This window comes from Dromaius novaehollandiae, chromosome 3 (assembly GCF_036370855.1).
Source record: "Dromaius novaehollandiae isolate bDroNov1 chromosome 3, bDroNov1.hap1, whole genome shotgun sequence".
NCBI classification, from domain to species: Eukaryota; Metazoa; Chordata; class Aves; order Casuariiformes; family Dromaiidae; genus Dromaius; species Dromaius novaehollandiae.
The window spans coordinates 108,689,891-108,712,580 of NC_088100.1; the positions used below are offsets into that span (position 1 = coordinate 108,689,891).

Sequence of the window (22,690 nt, forward strand, 5' to 3'; positions counted from 1 at the left end):
TGTTTGTCTGTGGCCAAAGACAAACTTTGGTCAGCATCCAGCAACTAGGACCCCATCTGTTGCTAGACACTTAATGAGAAGTTGTTCCAGTTGATTATGGAGGCAAACAAAAGAATTTTAGGGAAACTAAGTTAGATGTGTAGATTCAGGAGACCACTCCTTTTAATGTCTTGTCTTTTCTAAAAGCTGCTGGCTAAAACATAGGATTAAAATTTAAGCAACTTCTTGCACATTTTCCCAAAACTTCAAGAGGATTGAGGGGAAAAAAAAAAAAATCTGGGTAGAAGATGCTCTCCTCCTCTCCTACTTGTCTTTGTCCCATCACTAGACCATTAAGATACGGATATGATCAGGAACAATGAGTCAGAATTTAAATGTCATATCATCTTGCTGATGCTTTTTTTCTACTGTACAGGATATAGTAAAATTAGTTCTCATGTTTCAGCAGTCTGGCAGTTTAAGTTGGTATTATGGGTAGCATTCAACTAGTCATATGTCAAATAGTTGGTAAATTTCTGTTTGACATCAGTCATGAGACTCCTACACCTTGCACAACAGCTCTAGAAAAGAGGAAACGTAGCTGCCTTACAAACAAGTAGTACTTATCAAGACACTGAACACACACACAGTTGCTACATGCTGAAACATTGCCCAGATTTTTCCCACTCCAGCACATGAATCATCACACAAAGTTGCTAGGCTCATGATGATGGAACTACATGATCTACGTACATTATCATGATGATGATAATACAAGGGAAGGTATATGAAAGTACTTGGTAAGTTCTTCCTCAGTGAAAACCTGGTATTTCTTTTTCCAATGCATAATTAGTATGGGACACATGAACTTAAAGGACACACAGGTAATCTTGTCTTGTCCTGAGGTGGTCTGTGTCTGATTTCGATGAACTGGACCAGGTAGGTTGGAAGGGGGAGCATATGTACTAACACTGAAACATCACAAAACAAGTGATCAATATGGCACCTGGTACAGACACTAAAGTGATCTTCTGCCAGGCCTCCACTGTTCTCCCTTGGGAAGGAAATCTTTGAGGGCATATTGGCCCTAAACCAGTAGTTCAATTTTTTCCTCCCCTTTGAAAATTGCTGTTTTAAAAGTATAACAGAAATGCACCTCAAATACTGTAGTTACATGATATTTCAAATATCCAGTCCTTCAGCTTACATCTAGGAATGTGTAAAAAAACGTGTATTACCAGCATGTGCATATACCAGAAATCTTATTTGTAAGGTAGACATGTTAGAAAAAAACAGACCTCTATTCTAGTGTTGTCCAATTAGAGGAGAGGTGGGTATACTGAGTTTTTGTCACTGAAAAAGAAACAACTCAGACACTTGCATAACACCCGCCACTGAACAAAGAAATGTTTAGTGAAGTCAGGAGGCCCAGCTGGCCCTCGTACTGACACAGAAATGTTAAGATTATAGATCACTAATATTATACCTGAGCTTCCTCTGATGCAAAAAAGCAAATGACTGACTGATGTTCAGCAAAATAACAAAAAACAGGTCCTGGAAGGCAGTCTGGGATGGAAGAAGGGATAACAGTTGAGTGGGGGAAAGGCAAGGTAACAGGAGGAAGGACTGCAATATAAATACAGTTCAAAATGGTCAAACGGACACAGTGTTTGAACAATTATTAGTGTTTTAGCAGCCACTGAAGGCTCTTCAGCAGAAAGTGTTTTCCCTCTTCCATTCTAACTGTTGGCAGTTGAACTCCTCACTTGAAGCTGGGCCTTGTTTATTTGCCTTTTTAAAGTGATAATTTATACCTTGATGATGATGATGATGATTTCAGAACTTCTCATACACAAGTCAAACAGGAAGTGCAAGACAAGATTTTAATTGTTAAAAGTTTATCGATAACCTCTTATATACACATAGTTATACACAAAGTGGTTCATGAGTCCCCCATCTTATAGAATTCTGCTGGTGAGGTTGGTTGGCTGAAAACTTCGGTTTGCCTTTGTCGTCTCACAAAGATGATGCTAATATGGAAGATGGCAGCTGGGTTGTTGACAGGTATGGCTTTCTTCACAGACTTTACTGTTCTTTAGCTGGGCACTGAAAGGAGCCCATATTCATCTGCTGTATCCAAAATTTTACAGATGACTGGAGACTCCACCTTGAACATAAAATATCAAAATGTTAAAAACTAAAATTACTGACAAACTTTTACAAGAGATTGCAACAGAGATTTACAAGAGATTTATTCCAATAGATTGCAACATGCAGAGTTCTTGAGCATCACTTTGTAAAACTGTTAACTTATGCTTTTTACTTCTAGGTACTGACTCTATAGCATATTAGCAATGTAATTAATAATAACCCTAGCATATTAGCAATGTAACTAATAATAACCCTCCTTTCTCTAAGCAAATGCAACTGAACAAAAAGCAGTATTTGTTTAGCAGCTATGTATTAGGATTGAAGTATATGACAAGAATCTTTTGTGAAGAGTCACTAGAAGGGATGATTTTAAATTTAAAAAAATAGATGAAAGAAATAGCAGGTCTAAGGAACACAGAAGTGACACAAAACAGCAGCTTAGTAAGATTTTAACAATAGCAAGTAATGTTAACATTCTTCAGTACATTTGAAAAAAACCACGTCTTCATCTGTTGCCTTTATGTTCCCTTGTCAGGGGTGGTTTGCATTACGAGCCCTGCCAGAAATGGTAGCTATAAAGGCTCTCACTTCAGTAGAAAAATCTCTTTCTCTTGTCAAATAAAAAACTTTGTTTTTATTCTTTGGCTGATACAAGTAAAGGCTAAAGTCAAAACTGATCACACACTTTCCATGTAATGTTGACCATGCACCTTAAGACATGCTCTACTAGGCGACACCTGATGTTAGTGAATTCAAGTGTGTGTTTACATACCCCAAGAATGTACTGGCAAGAATGAGGCTCTAACATATATATGGTTACAGCATGAGGGGAATCGGATTCCTTACATCTGAAAAGAGGAAAAAGAGGAATTTTTCAATTTGTTCTAGAAAAAGCACAAAACTAAAATATGGATTTTGTTAATATCTATAGCATTTCTTTATGAAGCTTAGTTAATGCTTTCTGAGCTTTATGAAAAAGACAGAAAGAGGCTTTCTCCTCTGACATATGAAGCAGAGAGATGAAACACAGGTTTACATAAAAGGTTAACTTACTTCAATTTCACAGTCACCTGCCTTGGCTTGTCTGTTAAGTCACACACATCTCCATTTCCATAGAAATGAGACACCATCCTGCCACAAAAGTTTGGAATGAGAAAGCTTGGAAACATTAGACACTAAATTCTTAAACACTAAATTGTTAAACGCACAGCTAAGTTGTGTAATAGGATATCTTGTAATTCTTCAAATGCTTAACTCCAATATACAGAACAAAAAAACAGTATGTTGTATTTAAATTACTACAGAAGCAAATCATTTTTCATTGTTGGAAGATTTCTTTGCATCATATCCAAAGCATTCGATTATCTTTTCTGATGTTTGATGTTGATTAGTGGGAAAATCTATATGATCTTCTCTTGATAGTTTATCTATTAGTAAAATGAATATTCACAAACTGCAGAAGTGGGCTCCAGTATTTCCTCTTCTCCTCCCTCCTTGCAAGTAAGGGACCAATTCAGAAACAGATAACCACAACAGAAACCATGGTGACTGCAACCATACCTAACTGTCTGTGTACCATCTTCTCTGAGATAGTAGGTTCTAGCAGCATTCTTCCTAGACCATTCAATGTGTTCCTCCTTGCTCCAGGTACCCACAACCACAGATGTCTTGCCACTTTCCTTATCCTAAAAAAGGAAAAGCTGATAATTACCTTGTATCAGAAGTTTAACAGTGAGGATGTTTTAATGACAACTGGCATGTCATTTTTAGAGCAAGTCTTCTCCTGTCAATAATATATTGTTCTTGCATTTGGGACAAAGTATGAATGATCTTGTATGAAGGGTCGAGTCTCAATTTGACTGTCTTTTTCACAACAGCCACCTTGGCTCTGTTAGCTGATACACGTTTCAATGAGCAAAAAAGCATTCCGACCAAAAAAAAAAAAAAACCCCAAACCACACGCATAAAATGTTTTTTTCAGCTTTGATCATCAGTATGTTTTATCTGACATGGTACCTACATCTCCCTGCATAAACTCTTCAGTAGCACAGTGAGAATTTCTTCTCTTACATCACTCCTCTCAAACCCAAGATGGGGATTAGCCAAGAAAAGAAGGATGTTTACTTTCTCAGATTTTTCTGAGATGGATTCTCTAACCTTCTGCCAACCCCAGGATGTTGCCTGATCCTTACCAAAAAACAGAGCCCCCAAAAGCCATGCAGATTCAACTATTACTGCAGAACAGAATAAGCCTCTGTCAAAATATGAAAAACAGGGTAAACAGTTGTACAGCTTGTCAAGTAAAACCTGAATTTGTTAAGGTTATTTAACAAAACACAGGAATTTATCTCTCAAGGTCTTGTGGGAGGATACGATATCTACTTTGGCAAATATGTTAGGGACAAAAAGGAAGAAATCTGCTCAGGTAGCAATTTTATCATTTTAAAATGAATCCTCTTAAGGAAGCAAAGCTTCTGTTGCAGGTTTGCATAACCTTGAAAAAGAACTCAAGCTTTTGCCTTACAACTGAATGCCATGCAGCACAAGAGGAGTGAAGGGAATGTGGCTTTTTTGCACTGTGCCTGATCCAGCCACAGAAAAGCAAAGTGTTTTGAGGCAAACAGAGAGGAGTTTCAAGGACTTCCTCTAATCCCTAAAGAAGGCATGTGTCTAAAACAAATTAGGAAAGTTAATGGCTCAGTCTGATTGCACATGGAAGACAAAACGCGTTGGCTAACACTGCGGAAGCATATCTTTGCTCAGGACCATCTTTGCTTGTTGCTGTTACTTAAACAGCGCAACATCACTTTTTTTGAAAGTTAATTATCAAACAGTACATCAAAATTTGCAGCAACACAGAATTTAAGAAGTTTTTTCTGTTGTTTTTTTTATTTTTACAAACATATTTCTGTTGCTTCCACTTAAAAAAAAGTCCTCACTCTGACAGGCTTTTGCTTTCAATCAGAGAAGCTGTAGCCATCTAGTGGCAGAATATAAAACTGTTTAAACATACCTCATGATACTGATGAACGTATTTGCCATAGCAGAATTCATACTTCCACCAACCAACACCCTAAGGAGAGGAATAATTTCAGTTAGTGCAAAAAAGAAAGAAAAAAAACAAAACCCAAACCCCCAAAACACAGAGACACACCCAATTTTCCTCCTGACCCTAAATCACCGAGTATTATAGCTGAAAACTGTATACCTGACTCAGGGATTGCACTGAAAGAGAATCTCTTATTAGACTTACTGATATAGGCAAGAGATGGACTAGATGAGCTTAAGCAAAGCGAACCTAATTTTTATGTGGACAGTTTGCTCTTGGAAGAGCCACACATGATTATATTCTTTAAAAGCTATTAGTATCCCCCAAATTTATCTTTTTAAAAAAATGTTTTGTTCTTTCAAAGACAGTGAAAACTTCAGACTCCTTTTCTCTGCTGGCTGTTCTCTGAGTCTCCTTAAGTAAATCTCCTTTTTTTAATGCTTTGTCCTAACTGCTTCCTCTCTTAGTGTCTTGCTGAGTTTTCTCATATTTTTTCTTCTTGTTAACAAAATTAGTACAGAACAATTCTCATTATCTTCTACTTTCATTTCACTGTCTGTTCAAGGAAGTTTTATCTCAACAGAAAGATTAAAGATACCTTTCAGTAAATTTAATAGCGTAAACTTACAAGTCTGTAAGTACGTAAGTCCTCCCTATATCAATGCAAGGAAAGGCAATTATTATGCACTTAATAATGCTGTTAAAACATGTAAGTTGACATGGCTTGTGCAGTGAAAGCTCCAGTGTTACCCACAAATAGTAAAGGAACTGTACTTTTACTTCAGCTTTGTATTTTGCCCAGCATGGCCAGGCGAAAATTAACTACGAGGTATTTGAAAGTCAGAGAAATATCATTTGCAAATATTAAGCTCCAGCTTTCCATGCTTCAGAGCACAGTGAAAGTCATAGGTTTATGCCCCAAATACACTTTTCCTCAAACACACAGCAGAATAACAGTATTTAGTGGGCAAGGGGGACAAAAACACAAATGCGGACCCGACAGATACCAGAGCTGGCTCTAAGTAAATTGTTAGCACAGCACAATGCAACACTGACAGAGATACTAGTTTGGAGGCAGCTATGTAAACGAAGTGTAGTATGCAGGACAAGGACTGGGCAAAAGTAGGTCTTGAACTTAGATTGAAAGAATACTTTCAATTACAGCTAAAGGTACTAGCAATTTTTTTTAAAGGAAAAACACCTCTTTTGTTGTGAGGAACAAAGTAGGTCTCTGCTGAGGGAAGAATTTCAACTATCAAAGTTCATGAAAGACTAAAACTACATAAAACAGTATGTGCAAATAAGAAGTAGCAATTTTATTGTACGTAGTTTTATTTCTCACCCCATGGAAGCAGTAGGAACCACTAAGAAACTCCTTTATAAGTTGGTCATCAGTCAATTTGGAGATATGGGTTGTTCCCACAGTTAATAGCTGATGGCTTCCAACAGCAACTGGCTTATGGATAGAAGAAAATTTCTCTTCTTTTGTTGAATGCATTTCTTCCTGAAATTAGAGTGTACATAAATATGCCCATTTAGACTTTATATGTCCCTTGCTAAATCTTATGACCTATAAGAAGTTATCTAATATTAGTGGCAGGTTTTGGGAAAAACTGAAAGCATTTTGTCACTGTTTTTTCAGTCTTTAGCATAGTTGAAAAAACATGGAAGGTCAAAAAACTAGTGACTTAGGAAACTGTAGGCTAAGGAGGCTAAATTTTAACCTAGTAGCCCAAACTTAACTGCTTTATTTTTCTTCCAAATGAGTTAAGTTACAGATGATTTCAACAAATCTTACTAAAGACCATTTGAAAGACTGTGGTGGTCTTAGGTAGTTGGGGAGAAGAACTAATTCCACTGAAATCAAAGTTAAATGTGTTACAACATGGAAAATAATAGTATTTAAAATTACTCTCATATTTAAAATTAAAGAAATCCTACCTCCTTAACCCTTCTAAAAGGCATCTTCATCATTTCTTGCTGTTTCTCCAGCTGTTCCAGGTTATGGGGTTTAAGCGGGGATCCTGGTAGTGACTGGCAAAAGATGTCGTTCACAGGAGAAGCCCTGAACCTGTCCAAACGAGTTATGGATATATCACTTATATTCTTTCAAATTTATTATCACTGTACATACAGGTATGCCAGCACACTCTCAGTCCTGTTCAGCATCTCAGAAACCTCTGCTAAAAACTTATATTTTGGAGCAAAGACCTGATTTTTTATTACAGTTAGTACAAATTTCCATTGGGCTGAGTTGTGTCTATTTTTTTTCTTGTACTTGCACCATGTTAGTCAAGACAACGCTGTTGTCATAATAATTACAAATGATGCAAATACTTTTTTGCCTAGTGTAGTCTATTATGCTGGCAGACAACTGGTCAACTCAATCTAACCAGTCTTTTTCAAAAGGAAAAAGCTGAGTATGAAAGGGCAAACTGCATGGTACATGTATTGGGAATGCTGCGTCAAGACACTGAAAAAACCTTCAGAGGTTAGGAAACTCCAAAGGTTAAACTTTACAGATACAGTTTCTATATAATTAAAATAATACATGCTTACGCAATCTGCTATGTAAGGCTTTTCATATACTCCTCCTCCTTTATCACTGCCCAGTCTTTTCATTAGCTATGTCTGCAAAAAGCAGCTCACCTTAGGAAAGAAATAACTGTAAGATGAATCAGAGTAGCATAGCTTTCTCTTTATTTTACACAAGTGAAGGCCTCATTAAAACGCCAAAAAAGCCTTAACAGAAAATACTCAAAGGTGAACATTAAAATCCTACTGACAAATGATGAACTTGCTTAGTTTTCACTGCCCATCTCATTCAAAGGTGTCATTTTGATGAAACATATTTACAAAATAAACATGCAAATACTGCTTTAGAAGCAAGACAGCTTTTTGTGACATCCTCCTAGGAACAGTCTGTGATACACAGCAGTAGCTGTGTAATAATAACCACTATGTTTAAAATAATCTGAAAATACTAGATCAACAAGTTCTGTACTGAAAAGCTTGGTCTTGAATTTTGCTTAAATAATATTATTGAAGACTACCAGTTACAGCAGGAAAATAAATACTACTCTTCACTGCCTTCCTCCCTGCCCCCAATTCCCACCATCTTAAAGAAAGTCAAATTGTACCCAAATGAAAATGACAGAGAGAACTAATGGATATGCTCTTGCGAAGCTAATGTAACTGCATTATTGGGTAAGATAATGGGTTTAGAGGAAAAGGGTTGGTGCCTACAATACCACTAAGTGCTGTTTCAGCGAACAACAACACACGACAGGAAAAGCGTGCTTAACTTAAAATGAAGCTTTTTGTTCGTTTGAATGTCTGCTGACACTGAGCAGCATTTCAAGCCCACTATCTCCACCCTTTATTTACTAGGAAGACATATGTGGAAAAATAAAGATCTTATATGTTTAGTTTAAGTACTTCTTGCTAGCGTCCAGAAAGCCTTCCACACCTTCCTTTGGGGGGAAGAGGCAGGAGCTCAAGATCTCTTTTTTAATCAGATAAAAAAAAATGCCTGTCTACCTTTTTGACTCTGTAAGCATACAGAGGCTTAGAAGACACACAATATATAATATACAAATAACAGTGCAATAAATAAGCACAACAGATAACATAGAACTAATAGATCTAGTTACGTAAGCAAAGTTGTAACTGGTACAACTGCCAAGTGTTTACAAAATGCATGATCAAGGATTTTATCTTACAGGCTTGATGCCTATTTCAGAACACCTAGATTAAATATTCAATCGTTCAGAGGTTGGTGTGTATGGGCAGTTCAGAACTCCTGTCTGTTATTTTCCATTTCATTTGTATGTCGTGCACTTCCTTCGCTATTCTGTTTACACCCCTTGAAAGGCAAAGAATCTCTACTGTTAAGACTAATATCACTTAGACACATTTTACAATTCAGTCAGGAGAAAAAGAATCCCAAACTTGATTTTTTGGAAAATAACAGTGAAATTATGAGTTCTTTATATGGAAGTGACTTCATATGCAGCTGAAGGCAAGGCAATGAGGCAGGACAGGGACAGATGGGAGCTCCTTAAAGTGGGAGTGCTGCTAAAATAAATGCTAGTAAGATTATCATTGAAGTCTGTACTTTTGTTTTCTGAAATTCAATAGAGAAGTTGAAGTCTATGCACACATGTATTGCACACGTGCAATTTGCAGTATTTGAATACCATGAAAAACATCCCTAAGACCTTGAAATCATAAAATACATAAGAGACTGGGTGTTCTTTGTCTGTCTGTGGCTTTCTCAGCCTTCAGGCTCTGCTTTGTGTTCCTCTGGAATCACAAGGCTAGAAACTTACCTTTTGAAAATAAAATAATAGCTGTGCTTCTTATGTAGGATCAATCAACAGAGACTTATGAAATGCAAATATTGTGCAACTTAAAATGAAAACTGCAAGAGGTGACAAAACTGCACTTGCCAACCGAAGTAACCTGCAAGTGTCACAGGAAATGTCTAGAAAGTTTTGTACAAGAAACCACAGCTGGACATAAGACTTGTATAAACACATGCACACACAGAAGTTGATGAGAATTTGGAGCTATAATGTTAGCCAAAATTTGGGTACCGTACCTGTATTTAGGATGGTTGCACAACAGAGGTGTCAGTATAACCACTTCATATTCACAAGTTGTAACTTCTGCTACTGAAAGAATCTCATGTTTAGCTTCTGGATGACAGATGTACATCACTGTACTTGATCTGGGTAGGTTTTGTCTCAAGCTACAAGGTGTGCCGTTTCCCATTTCTACAGGATAGTATGGGGTCATCTGCCCTTCTATATTTTTTGTAGGTATCTAGGTGAAAGAAAGTAAAAGTTAAGAATCACAATAAAATTCCTTTGCCTCTTCTGAAGTGGAGGTGTTGCTGCAACCAAACAGGTTCTGGTTTATTACCTCCAGCACAGCACTGCACAAATGCACCAAGCTACCCAAGGTTTGACTACAAAGCCCAGCCACATCCGATTGCAAAAGCACCTGGAGTCTCTGCATAGGTTGCCTGATGTTTCAGTTCTAACAAATCTTACCAGCTGAGTGCAATGTTCTGTTAGAGCACCAAGCCCTGCTATGTAAACCCTGTAGCCTAGGAGGCAGAGACATGTGAGTAGCTCTGCCAGGCTCAGCTTAGGTCTGACCAAGCACATTACCTTCAGTGCGGGACCAGATCACAAAGACCGTGGCACCATCCAAAGCCATCCAGATATCTGCACTACACCCCTTAACATACATATTCTGCATTTTCCCTTATTCAGAGTATCCCAGCCATCTGTTACCTTGTCTAACACAGAGTTAACAATACATACAAAGTAAATCCCACTTTATAAGGTTTGAAACATTCATCTAAAATACTTTATTTTAAAAAGCTTTTTAACGTAAAGGTACTTTACAAAGTCCAGGTAAAAACCTTAAGTCCCCTTTCCTCCATTTTGTATACACTTTAAGTAAGATCTCTTCAGACTTGTTCCTTCATATTTAAAAAATGCTTTTCCAATAGGAACTTAGCAAGTCTCATTTAATGGCTTGTGAATACAGTAATTAGTGGTGCAGAGTCATATGTCATTTAATTTTTGTCCAGACAGAATTTTAAGGGCACTAGAAGCTAGAGTCATAAATGGACTTACATGTTCAAGTTTTGTCCAACTTCTGCTTTGGGAGATTCATTCCTCAAACTGATCAAAGCCCCCTCTCCTGGTTCCTATCCTGAATACAGCTAAAGTTCTTAGGTACCGAAGTTCTGCTTATGCAAAAGCCATGTCGGAATCCACAAAACAGACCTTTCTCTACCTATGTTGCTCGAGCTAATGAATATTCTCAGTGCACAAGAATTCAGGCTCTGTGCTAAATGGTGATGGTGCCTTCCATGGTCATGATACTAACCCAAGAGACTTGGGACCCTTTTATATCTTGCCTGCTTCAGTTACTGAAGCACATGTTAATCCTGTCATAGGCCACTGTCTCTTTCCTACTGAAACTGTTCCATCATGAATGAATGATACAATATTCGATATGAGGCAAAAGAATGAACATGACAGTAGCTTAATTGTTTAGGCACTCCTTTGCTTCTAGCCACTCCTCCACTCTACACTTGAATATTCAGTTGAAGCTGGGAACTGAACATACATTCTGATTGTGTACAAAATAGCTGGTAAAAGGGGTACCAGTGCCCTCCCTTCCCTTTTGAATGAAACAACCAATCTTTCCTTAAATACTGAAAGACTGTCTAAGCATCTCATTGAAGGTCACTGTTAAAGATACCCAAAGGGAGACAACTGTTGTCTGCACCCAACTGAAAGGCACCTACACAGGATTTAAGATAAAACTTTAGCCTCAGTGGTTCTTTTTGGTTACTTTAAGCACCTCCCTCTTGTGTTGTCTGCCCTCTCCCTTTCATGACTATAGATTCCACTAAAATTGCAAATCTAAATTCTTTGTTGACTGAAGCCAATCAGTCTATGTACATCATAAATACTGCTGAAAAAGTTAGCAAAAGATTTAACTTCTTCTGAAATGAAAAAAAAATTGGGCTACAAAGAATCTAGTTTTCTTCAACTTTAAACAGGCCTAACTGCTGTATCTCCTGAAATGGGCCACGTTCTGATTGGGTCTGCTTCCCCAACTACCTCCATAATGCATACCAAGAACATCTATTTTCCGAGATCCGCTGCAAAAGAGGAACCACTCTCTGCTATGTAAATTGGTACCACAAGGAACGTGTAGACAAAATTTGATCTCAGCAATTAACATGAAATATAACTGGAAATAAGGTAGGCGCATGTCTTTCCACAGGTCAGATTTGCTATTGCTAATTCTGAACTCCAAAATCCTTCAGATACTTAGGCTGTTTCACTATACAGTAAAGTAACTCAGAATTGAGTTTTGGGGCCTAATCAAATAGAAAAGCTCTCTAACAGAGAAGGGAAGTACAGAATTTCATGGGATGGTCATCAAGTCAGGCGATAGATCTGCTAAGGATTTAGCAAGACTAGTGCTGTAAGAGTTTATGTGTTTCTTCTTACCCAAAATGCATGGAGCTACCATTAAAGGAATAGGGATCTCTGATGTAGCTAGAAAAATGACTGCTGCTAGGCCATAATGTGACTTTGTGTTTGTGTGTGTACTGTCTTCATAGCGGAAGAGTAATTCATATCTAAGTTTAAGATTTGAGTAACTCTTGACATCCAATAACTGGAAGGGCAAGAAACTCGATGAAACAGACCAAATAAGCTTTTTGAGATGGGACCGATAATCAAAAGTGAGAAGAGTGCAGCTTAGGAAAGCAGTTTCATTTTTTGATACTTATTTTAGTAGGGCACTAATTATATAACCTCATCGTATTTAAATTGCCTCCACTACTGATGGCAAAAATTAAAATAGATGTTTTTCACTTGCCTCTTTTGCACTCTCTTTTGGATTTTCCTTTTCTTCTTGATCTAGGGAATAATTAAGAATGAGGTAAGCATAACGTCTGTGAACTTGAAATAAAATGAAATTATATACAAAGAGAAGTTTATGTTTTGTGTATTTGCTAGTATGTTGTGTATAAACTGTCAGAATCAATTTCACCAACGTGCAGGTGCAAAAGAGGAAAGAAAGGAAAAAAACCCAGTGATCTGGGATTCAGAGCAAACAGAACAAAATATGAGTTAGCATCTTCTTGAAACAATTTTACGAGTTTGTCAGACAGGCCAAATTCAGCCCTAGCACAACAATAAGGTCATACAGGCCAGAATAATATGTCATTACTGCTGTTCTCTGAGGGCCAGCTGACTATTCCTTTCAAAGTGAATGAATTACAGACTGGGACAGTAAACAGTAGGCGAGTATTTCAGCCCACCCACTAGTTTCAGCAGATATACTAGCTGGAGGAAGAAGTTAGGCCAGAGTGCGTGGCACACTAATGATCATGAGAGTAAGTATCAGTACAAGGGGAGCTACAGGTTGGCACAGGTTAAAGCTATCCTTAGCATTCTGAACTGCTTCAGGAGATAGTCTGGACTCTGTTCAGGATCATATGAGAGAAAGGCAACTCTGCTTTGGTGTCACCTGTTGAGTTGTTCCAAGCTTACTGTAACACACTTGTGGATTCATCTCACAATCTACTTTAATTTTTAAGAGAAGTAGCGTGAATTGCTGCATAGGAAGCATGGAAAGAATAATATCTGCCACCCAAGGAGAAAGGACAGAGCCAACATCCTGAAAGTCTCAGATATGATGATCTGAATTATCACTACATGTAACTTCCTAGTGTCTAACCTCATGTAACTTCCTAGTGTCTAACCTCAAGAAGAGAATTCATAAACTCAAACTAGACATCTGTTTTCTGTACAGCAGCATCTAGGGAAAATTATGCACATCTGCACAGGATTAGTAACAGCACAAACAAACACCGTAACTCGCTAATAAGAAATGCCAAAAAAATGCGATGTTTCTAAAACTCTGTTTCTGTTTGGAATTAAGATACCTAATTGAAGGCTGCAGGCAGGCATTCAAAGGCATGGGATTTATAGCTCTCAATCCTTTCTAGGACACAGGCACTCAAATGACCATTTTTAGGAGGAGGAAAATGGTGGCACCCACTTTTTACATACTAGCCCAGAATTTAAAAAACTACTCAATGCTGATATATTTTCTGCTGTTTCCATTGAATCTAATGATGGACACTTAGCTTGTGGATTTTTAGAGTTCTTTGGACTAAGGTAGCGTCAAAATGCTCAGCCCTGTATAAGGGAAGCAGATACTGGCAGGTACGAACACAGAAATTTCAGCACCTACAATAATTTGCTAGCAAAAATGCAAGCGCTTAGAAAATTATCTTGGGACTCAGCTACCTAAACTGCACCGAAGTTCCACTTCAGGCACTTCAATATTTTTGCAGATCTGCAGCAGAATACTTTAAAAAGACTTTCAAACAATTCCAAGGATCAAATCCATCTGCAAAGGCTATAAAAGGTTGGTTTGTATACTATGTTTTATTAAAGAACAGCAGAGCCCACCATGTGCTACACACTCTGCACCCCGCTTATAGCTCGAAAGACACTTCCCCCCACCCAAAAAGAGAGTGGAAGCAGGCTACATTATATGAAACAGTCAGGTCAAGCAGGTATCAGTTCAATTTTTTATACTACATATTTTCTCTACCTGACTCTAATTAACTATTGTATTTTATATAGTATGGCAAAACTCACAGGATGGATGTGATGTAAGGCACTGAAAAGGAATTAATTGAAAACAACAGATTTTGGAAGAAAGAGTAATCCACAGAATTCTACTATCCTTTCAGACTGGAAATAGTTTTCTACAGAAGTTCCAGCACATTCTCAGAATGTAACAATTAAAACCAAAAGAATTCATTAGCATCAACAAAATGAAATAAACTAAGACAAACCTGCTTCTGACAACGAGTTCTTTATCATCGTATTCCCAAGATAGTATTCTTGGATGTTTATTTTCTACAATAAAAAAGAACGTTTTTTGGTTACTATTTTCCATACATTTTCAAGTGCATATGATTTCAAATCTTTTTGAGAAGTTAAGGTATATGGCAGCCAAAAGGGAACTGAGACTATTAAATTGTAAGAAACCTACCTGACCAGTTTCTTTCTCCTCATGATATTGACGGATATGTTTTCCATGGCAGACTTCGTAAGTCCAATAAGATTCAATCTTTAAGAAAAACGGGTGGGAGGGAGGGGGGGAAAGGAAAAAAAATCATTTTCTGTTTACATACACTACCAGAAGATGACATTTTCCCCAAAACTTTTGACCTTTGCACTAAGAAAATCTGGCCCAAGCAGGTGGGTGAAATCACCCTCACAAGTAGTAGCACAGCAAATGGTCTCAGCAGGTTCCAAATAAACATAAAAGTCAGTTGCCTTCACTTCTGCACAGACATAACACAATAAAAAAAACCCTGAAGAAAGATGTGTTGGAGCTAATTCACTCTTTACCACTGGGGATAAGCTGTAGTGAGTCAGCACAGACTATTTTTGGTCTCTGCTGCAGATATGAGATGCTTACCAGTTGGGCTTGACCCACTCTCCCCTCCTCAAGGACTTCTGTGGGATCTGAAGGTTCTGTGATTTGTGTAACAGTTGCACATTTTCACTTTCTCTGCTTCTCAATGCCCACTTGTTTGGTATTAGGTTTGTTCTCAGAATACAAGAAGTGAATTTTTAAATAGTGATGATACTTGGTGAAACATTGGAAAACTTTTAGAGTATCTAGAAGAATATATTTTTTGATCTTCTAATGTTTTCTGAGGAATGCCTTTCTTTACAGACTGTGACATATTAGGGCTTGACTCCTGGAAGTAAACATTTTAAATCTCCATTTATAAATTGTTACTATGGTCACCCTGTTTATTTGAATCCCGATATCTTCAATTATTTAGACTTTTTACAGTAATATTAAGATATAGTCATCAAGATGTAGAGAATTTATTTTGGATTGAGTTACTACCTGAACTACCTTTATCCACGCAGTTTACAACTATGCTGAACCTTGAATCTTAAAATGGGCTCGGTTGTAAACTTGTGATTAACATGCAAGTTATCAGTGTAGAAATAACATACTCTATATGAACAGCTACTTTGCTTAAAAAGAGGTTCCAACAATTCTCTTGGAGTAGGACCTTTGTAATCCTTCTCTTCTTCCTAGAATAAAAGGATATTTCAATTCATTAAAATTAAAGGCAGTCTGGTCTTGAAACAATTAAAAAACCTTATTGCAAAATTAAAGACATAAAAGCTCATTAATTCCTGTCATGAAGGAACTGGGTTGTGATCAGGAGAAAAGATAATTTCGTTCAGTAAGAAGGGACAAATAAAAGTCACAAATCAGAGTTAAAGCAGAAAAATTCTGTGGTTTTAAGACATGCACATATTGCAAAAGAGTAGTAGCTCTCAACTTGCTCATGTCAAGAGTGGCAGCTTGTGGCGTGAATAGGAAAACTATCAAAAAATCTTTTGTTAATCGGTATTGATGTATTCATGCGGTACAATTCGAATGTCATACAGCTTTTATTGAATTAAAAAAAGTAGATCAGAAAGGCATACATAATATTGTGGAAGCTTATTTCTGCATGTTTTTTACTCTACAAATATACGTTATTGAAAAATATGCACTGCAAAGTTCTTCAGAACTAAAGATTTCTCAACTATGTTGAAGTACTCAGTACTGTCAGTCACCTAAAGGATGAAGGCTATGTCAAAATGGAGGTCCCTGCCATAGGGGTACAGCTTGTCTGTGCGAGCTTTTGCATGGTGTAAAAACAAGAACCATTGTAGAGACTGAAGACCAATGATCAACCTCACCAATTTCCAAAGAAAGATGGACCTCCTCAATCTACTTTCGCCTGTATCAACAAAAGTATTTGTATGTTTTAAAATTCAAACCCTGCATTGTACATTCAGCTTTCTAATTTGGGAGAAGATGAGGGGGAAACTTTCATGACTGGTGGTGGCAATACTACCAAATGCACTACCGGGAGGCATTCAGATACAGCGATTACGATAGCAATATTAACAACCTTTTTAGCTGTTTACTGGCGTAGAATTTGACAATGCTACTTAAAATACGAGAAATTTCCAATCAGGGCTGATCTTTGCTGAAGTTCCAGAAGTAAAACTCATGACAGAGACTGACAAACCTATCAATTAACAGAATATCTGAGCAACCATTTGTTACCAAATGAAGATTTCAAGACTATTCAGAGGGGCTACACTTTGTTTAGTGCTAGGATCTAATACAAAATGAATGCATCTATTATAAACTGTGAAAATGTTAATCATTCTGTAGATGATTTTCCTTTTATAGGAAGATTATTTATTATTTTGAAAAAAAACATAACTTAAAAGAAGCTGTAGAGACTTATCTACAGCTTATAATTATGAAAAAAGTCTACCGAACTTACCTCATTGCCACTGGATATCAGCGGAAGTATACATTTATATTTTTCTTTATCCACAGTGGTCATGATGATGTAGTTATCCTCTTTGTACAGAACACCAGTTGTAGGCTAAGAAAACAAACAGCCTATGAATTAGTCAGGGTTCTTTTTTAAATGATATTTGTTAAAAATAATCCTGAATGCATGAATCGTAAAGTTAATTCTGACTGATGGGGCAGGTGGTCCAGAATACTTCCTGTGTTTTAATTACATAAAAAAAAATAAGTTTCGGTATTTAAACTTGAAGCACTTTGCTAATATTTGCTTGCTTGGCTTTCTTCCTTCTTTGTTTCAACCCTTCTACTTCTAACCATATTCCTGCTCTCCTCTACACTCATTCTCTTACTCCTGTTTATGTATTTCCAATTCTGCCCCCAAAGAAATCCAAGATTTCCAACAATCGTGTAGAACTTGCTCTTCTTTCACATGTTGCCTGTTTTCTATGCAGGAAGTAGGATCTTGAGGAAAATGACAGTATCTCACTTTGTGTAATACAGTAGAACCACAGACGGTATCTCCAAGTAAAATACTACTTAATTAAAAAAAAAAGAATGTTGATTTTATGTGCTTTTAGATAAATTGTTTCCTATGAGTCTAGCTATGAAGCAGCTTGATTAGAAGACGAACCACCCCCTTATATCCACTACATTTAGCGACCAGCTTTTATTATGTTGACTTTCCGATCACATTTGCCTGGGATTTTCCCAGGTACAAATCCAGCAAACTCAGACTGTGAGCTAAACTTCAGCTTTGACTCTGTGGATTCTTTCTCACTTGGTCACTCACAAGATTCTGTAACTATAAAATACAGTTTACACTAAAAGCGTTGTTCAGTGAGAGATTTTATCAGGTTCATTTTCTCACAGTACTGACAAAGCCATAGGAACTACAGCAGTACAAATGTGTTTCTTTGCAAAGCACCAAGACAGCTGACAAAAAACCCATGTGGGCTCATGTAGAGCTTGTCACCACAAATAAAAATGTATGGCAATCTTTTAAACACAGCTTAGCATGGCTATGCCAAGAACACCCAAAACTGAAATATCCTTTTTGTCACAAGGGGCTTTTAAAAATAGGCACAAAGCATGACCGTATTTATGGCCTCTGGAGATGGATAATAGCAGCAGCGTATGAACTTAACTATTGGTGTCTAGTTGTCCTTTAACAGTTAAAGACTGCCAACTCCTTCAGCAAAGGAGGATATTTTGGTAAAAGCAGCATCTAGTAAAGAGGGACTTTAGAAAGATACCTTCACACTAGTAGACAAAGGTAAGATTTTTAAAGCAAAGATTGCTACGTGTATATTGATAAATGCCACGTCCAAATTCACAATCTGGATACTCCTGTCAAGATTATTTTAAGGCAAGTATTATTCCGAGTGCTTGTGACCAGTGCTCCAGCTAATACTGTCAACATCAGAATAGAAGAAACTATTAACAGCTCAGACTAGTCCATCATCTTGAAATTACATTACAAAAAAACACGTTTGAAGTGTTACAGATGATTTTAAAACGATCTATACAATCGCTGACAGCTCCTGCTCAAGCAGGACGCTTCCTGCGGATTTTCCGAACACAAGCAGCATGCTTCGCCGACCGAAAAAAGGGCAAAAAAGCCCTTTAGCGGTGCAGGGCACCTCCCGCGCTGAGTGAGGCTCAGCCTCGCCGCTCCGGCCCGGGCGGAGGGTCCGGGTGGGGGGGGGGGGACCCGAAAAAGTGCAGGAGGGGGCCGCGCGCTGCCCCCCGCCGCCCGCGGCCGTTGGCGGCGGCCGTTAGCGGCGCGGCACCCACCAGGCTGAGCTCGGTGCCGGGCCAGTTCACCCTGAAGGGAATGTCGTCGCTGAGCTGCGGCACGGCGCGCCCGCCGCCTCCCGCCGCGCCCGCCACCAGCAGCAGCCCGCACAGCAGCGCCAGCGGCGCGGCGGGGCCGCGGCGGCGCCGCCGCCCCGTCATGGCGCCCGAGCCGAGCCGAGCCGAGCCGAGCCGAGCCGAGCCGAGCCGAGCCGAGCCGGCCGCGGACCGCCGCCGCCGCCGCCGGCACCCGCCACCGGCCACGTCTGCTTCCGGCGGGGCGCTGCGTCACGGCCGGGGCGGGGCCGCGGCACATCAACATCCGGGGCGGTCACGCGAGTCGCCGCGAGCCGTTGGCGCTGTTGGCGGCGGGCGGTAAGTGTGCGGCCGTGGCCAGTGGGGCTCTTGTGGTGCCGTTGTGGGCCGAGGAGGTGGCGAGCTCTCCTCACCCCGCCTCGGAGCTGCTTTTCGCGCCCGCCTCCCTGCTCTGGCGGCGGGAGCGGCTGTGCCCGGTGCCGTGGAGGGGCGGGCGGTGAGGGAGGCTCGGCTCGGCCCGGGCCAGCCCAGCAGGGGCGGTGCGGTGGGGCCCGGCCCTGCCGCTGTGGGGCTTCGCTGAGGGCGGCGCTGCCGCCGGTGCTGCCGCCGCGGGCCCTCCTCCTGCCGTGTCGCCCGGCCCGGGGCGCTGTGCGGGTGGGCACTTCCCTCCTTCCCTGCGGTCTCTTCGCGCCCGGGCCGGGCGTGTCGCTGCGGCATTTCCGCGGTTCCGGACCGGGGATTTGGAGCCGCCGGTGTGCGTGGCTATGGGGCCGGCGGTAACGGCAGCTCCCCCGCCCGGGGCCTTGCCCTGTCCTGGCTTGCAGCTGCTGCAACCTGGGCCTGAAGTAAAGGTGTACGCAACGGGGTGGCGCTTCTCGGCGTGTGACTTTGTGCCTAGTCTGTGCCGGGCTAATCTGAAAGCTGCCTTCTGGTAAAGGCACTGCAACTCTGCCTGTAGACGAACTTGGCAGGTTTTATGGAAATGAGTACTTTCATCAGGCTCGGAATAAAAAGCTGTCAAAGGGAGAGAGAATTTCTGGAAAACTAAGTTTGTCTTAGACTTATAACCTGGTTATGTGTGCTTTTGTACTGGTGTTGCAACTTTGTATTTGTAGTGAAATCAGGGTCGCTGGAGAGAGGAAATTGGCATTTTAGTATAGAAATATTTAAGCTGTTTTCCAACAAATGAATACTAGAAACAAAGTACCACGAAGGTCTGTGTGGCTGATTGACCCTGCTGTGATGCTGAGGTTGCTGCTTACCTGGGCTTGTTAGAAGCTGTGATTAAAATCCAGACATATTTCTAGAGACCTTCTGCCCTTGAAATTTTATCAATTTATATGCTAGTTCATAAAAGGAAAAAATCAAGCATCTGTTTTGAGGGTTTTTTTTTTTCCCTTACTACTTGTAGATAATAGTAGTGACTGATATCTACTTTTGTAGTTGTCTGGTCTGTCTGCTCTGTTCTGTCTTATTCTGCTCTGTTTGGTGTTCTGTCTGTGGGGTTTTTTTTTTTTTGTGTGTGGTTGTTCTGTTTAGTTTTGCCAAGCCTGTGAGGAATATATATCCTTCCAATTCCTTGTGCACGTAGTTTTTTTTTTTTCCTTTTCAAATAAATCTTTATGAAACAAATGCTTTAATGTAAATAGCTGCAGTGCTATCTAATGCTTATTCTGCTGTGCTTTTATAGAGTGCTTACTTCTAATAAATAGAGGGCTTACTTGTGACTCTTGAAATGCTTCGATTGGTGAAGATTAAGCAATGACAAAGCAGGTAGGGACTGTCTGTTGTGATTCACTTATGCAATCGCTAGAAAAGTTGGGATGTTTTTAAGCCCTGATCTATCTGTAACTTTTTTTTTGAAAAATCTAAAATACCAAGAGCTCAGAATTTTTTTTTTGTACAATATAGTTTTATTCAGTGTTAATAATACAGGTTGATGGAAAAACTAACAGGTCTTATTCTCAAAACTTTGTTTTACACTTGAGAAACAATTTGTAAAGTTGATGTGTAATTTGTGTTAGTGTAAGTAAATACATCTACCTACTAGGAGCTGATTTTGTTTTTCAATGAGGACTGTAGAAGTACTGTAACAGAATAAATATACTTAAAGGTTACAGGTAAGAGAAGAATATTTCCCTGAAAAAAATACAATAATTAGTAACTGTTGGGGTTGTTGGGAGCAGCAGGGCTGGCTGCTCCATGGGGGATGGGGAGCTAGGAGCTGGGCGTGATAGCAAGGCTGGCTGAGGCAGTGGCCCTGTCCCACAGTGCCTGAGGGAAGTAAGCAGGGGCCGCCCTGGGAATGGTAGTCCGGATCAGCCAAGGGTGGGTCTTTGGGATCACCAGGGAAGTCCATGGCAATCAGGCAGGTTCTAGGTCAAGCCGGGAAGTCGGGTCTGCAGGTTGGAGGTGCAGATCCGCAGGCTATGTGTCCAGACACAGGCACGGCTGCACTGCTCTGCAGTTCAAGAAGGGCTATGGGTGGGAACTTCAATTTAAAGATCACTTTTGAGTGAAAGGCAGGGGGAGCCTGCCGAGGCTTAGTGGAGCTGTTTGGGAGAAACCTCTGAGGCGTCTTCCAGCTTTTTCTTATGGAGCTCCAAGCCGCCCTCTCTTATCAGAGAGCTGGCCTTGAGTGCAGGGAGGTGAATTCCAGGGTAGGCGGGAGGGCAGCAGCAGAAGGGCTGCTTGCTCTAGGCCTTGACGTATGTACTTTCAGTGTGCTTTTATGTATTTAAATTTTTTTTTGAGCATGTCTCTTTTGTATTGTGAAGACAGCTGTTGTTCATTCCTCCTTAGATCTAAAAGTATAACACATTTTTGAGAATTGTATAGTTCTAGTAAAATGAAATAGTTTTTGCAAATTTATTTGGTAGAAATATGTATTTCACAGGATACAGCCGGCACATTTATATACTTAGCACCACAGCCTAGTGTAGCTTGCCCTTCTCAGAGGCAAAGGTGGCCTGTGAGAAGTGAGCTTCCATGCTGCAGTATGTTCACTAGTAGCATACTATATAGGGATTTGTACTGGAGCTAGTGTTTTTCTTATGTATGTAGTGAATTGAAAAAGACTACAAATGATACTAAGTTATAAGCATTAGGATACTAAATTTGACTGTGAAGAATTGCAGAAAGACTTTGATTCTTTGACTGGATGATAAAATAGCAAGTGAAATTTTTCATGGACTAATGTAAAGTAAGGCACATTGGACAGGAAAACAACTCTAACTGCACCTCTACAATGAGCTGACCATGGTCACTCAGGAATGAGATTTTGAGGATAAAATAGATATGTGAAAATGTTAGATTCAGTGCTCAATGGTCAAAAAAAGGAAATCAAAAGTTAATGGCAATCAGAAAAGGAATAGAAAACTAAAAAAGAAAACATGTTAATGCCCCTGCAAAAACTCATATTATGTCCAATTTGAATACTGTGGGAATGTCTGGTCCCTCTCACTGGGAAAAATTAAGGATGTAATAAATGTGGACAATGTGCAGTATTACATGGATAATAAAAGTGTGGAATAGCTTCTGTATAAACAGTAAGTAAGTAGACTAAGATTCTTCAGTCTGGAAAAGAAAGAATTGGGGGAGATGAGACAGATCTTACAAGGTCAGGAGTGTCATGGAGAAGTTGCAGGGAATGGCTGCTGTCTCTTGTAATACAAAAAGAGGGAGGTACTAAATGAAGCTAGCACATGT

At 39.6% G+C, this 22,690-nt stretch overlaps 2 protein-coding genes across 4 annotated transcripts in view; one reads left to right on the forward strand and one right to left on the reverse strand.

The window, feature by feature from the left end:
* Positions 1-1,848: 1,848 nt before the first annotated feature.
* Positions 1,849-19,131, reverse strand: ERLEC1 (endoplasmic reticulum lectin 1). The gene is made up of 14 exons (XM_064509764.1): positions 18,947-19,131; positions 17,121-17,225; positions 15,781-15,861; positions 14,795-14,872; positions 14,595-14,658; positions 12,599-12,639; positions 9,783-10,006; positions 7,121-7,250; positions 6,522-6,683; positions 5,144-5,203; positions 3,691-3,815; positions 3,184-3,261; positions 2,903-2,978; positions 1,849-2,146 (listed from the first exon to the last, which is right to left on the reverse strand). The coding sequence occupies exons 1-14, from the start codon at positions 19,106-19,108 to the stop codon at positions 2,075-2,077; spliced, it is 1,458 nt and encodes a 485-aa protein (XP_064365834.1). The 5' UTR covers positions 19,109-19,131; the 3' UTR covers positions 1,849-2,074.
* Positions 19,132-19,237: 106 nt separating this feature from the next.
* The window catches only part of ASB3 (ankyrin repeat and SOCS box containing 3), a 58,253-nt gene continuing 54,800 nt past the window's right edge, over positions 19,238-22,690 (forward strand). For all 3 annotated transcript variants that reach the window (XM_064509759.1, XM_064509763.1, XM_064509762.1), the window contains exon 1: positions 19,238-19,321. The gene's annotated coding sequence lies outside the window, so the exon portion shown is untranslated. The remainder of the gene's footprint in view (positions 19,322-22,690) is intronic.

What these genes read in the sequence shown, in the direction of transcription:
- ERLEC1 (XM_064509764.1), bottom strand. Translation starts at nt 19,108, where the DNA reads ATGACGGGGCGGCGGCGCCGCCGCGGCCCCGCCGCGCCGCTGGCGCTG. An exon ending in GAACTCGTTGTCAGAAGCAG is followed by an intron (nt 12,640 to 14,594) that starts GTTTGTCTTAGT and finishes ATTATTCCCTAG; the next exon opens with ATCAAGAAGAAAAGGAAAAT. An exon ending in CTTTTAGAAGGGTTAAGGAG is followed by an intron (nt 6,684 to 7,120) that starts GTAGGATTTCTT and finishes CTCTAATTTCAG; the next exon opens with GAAGAAATGCATTCAACAAA.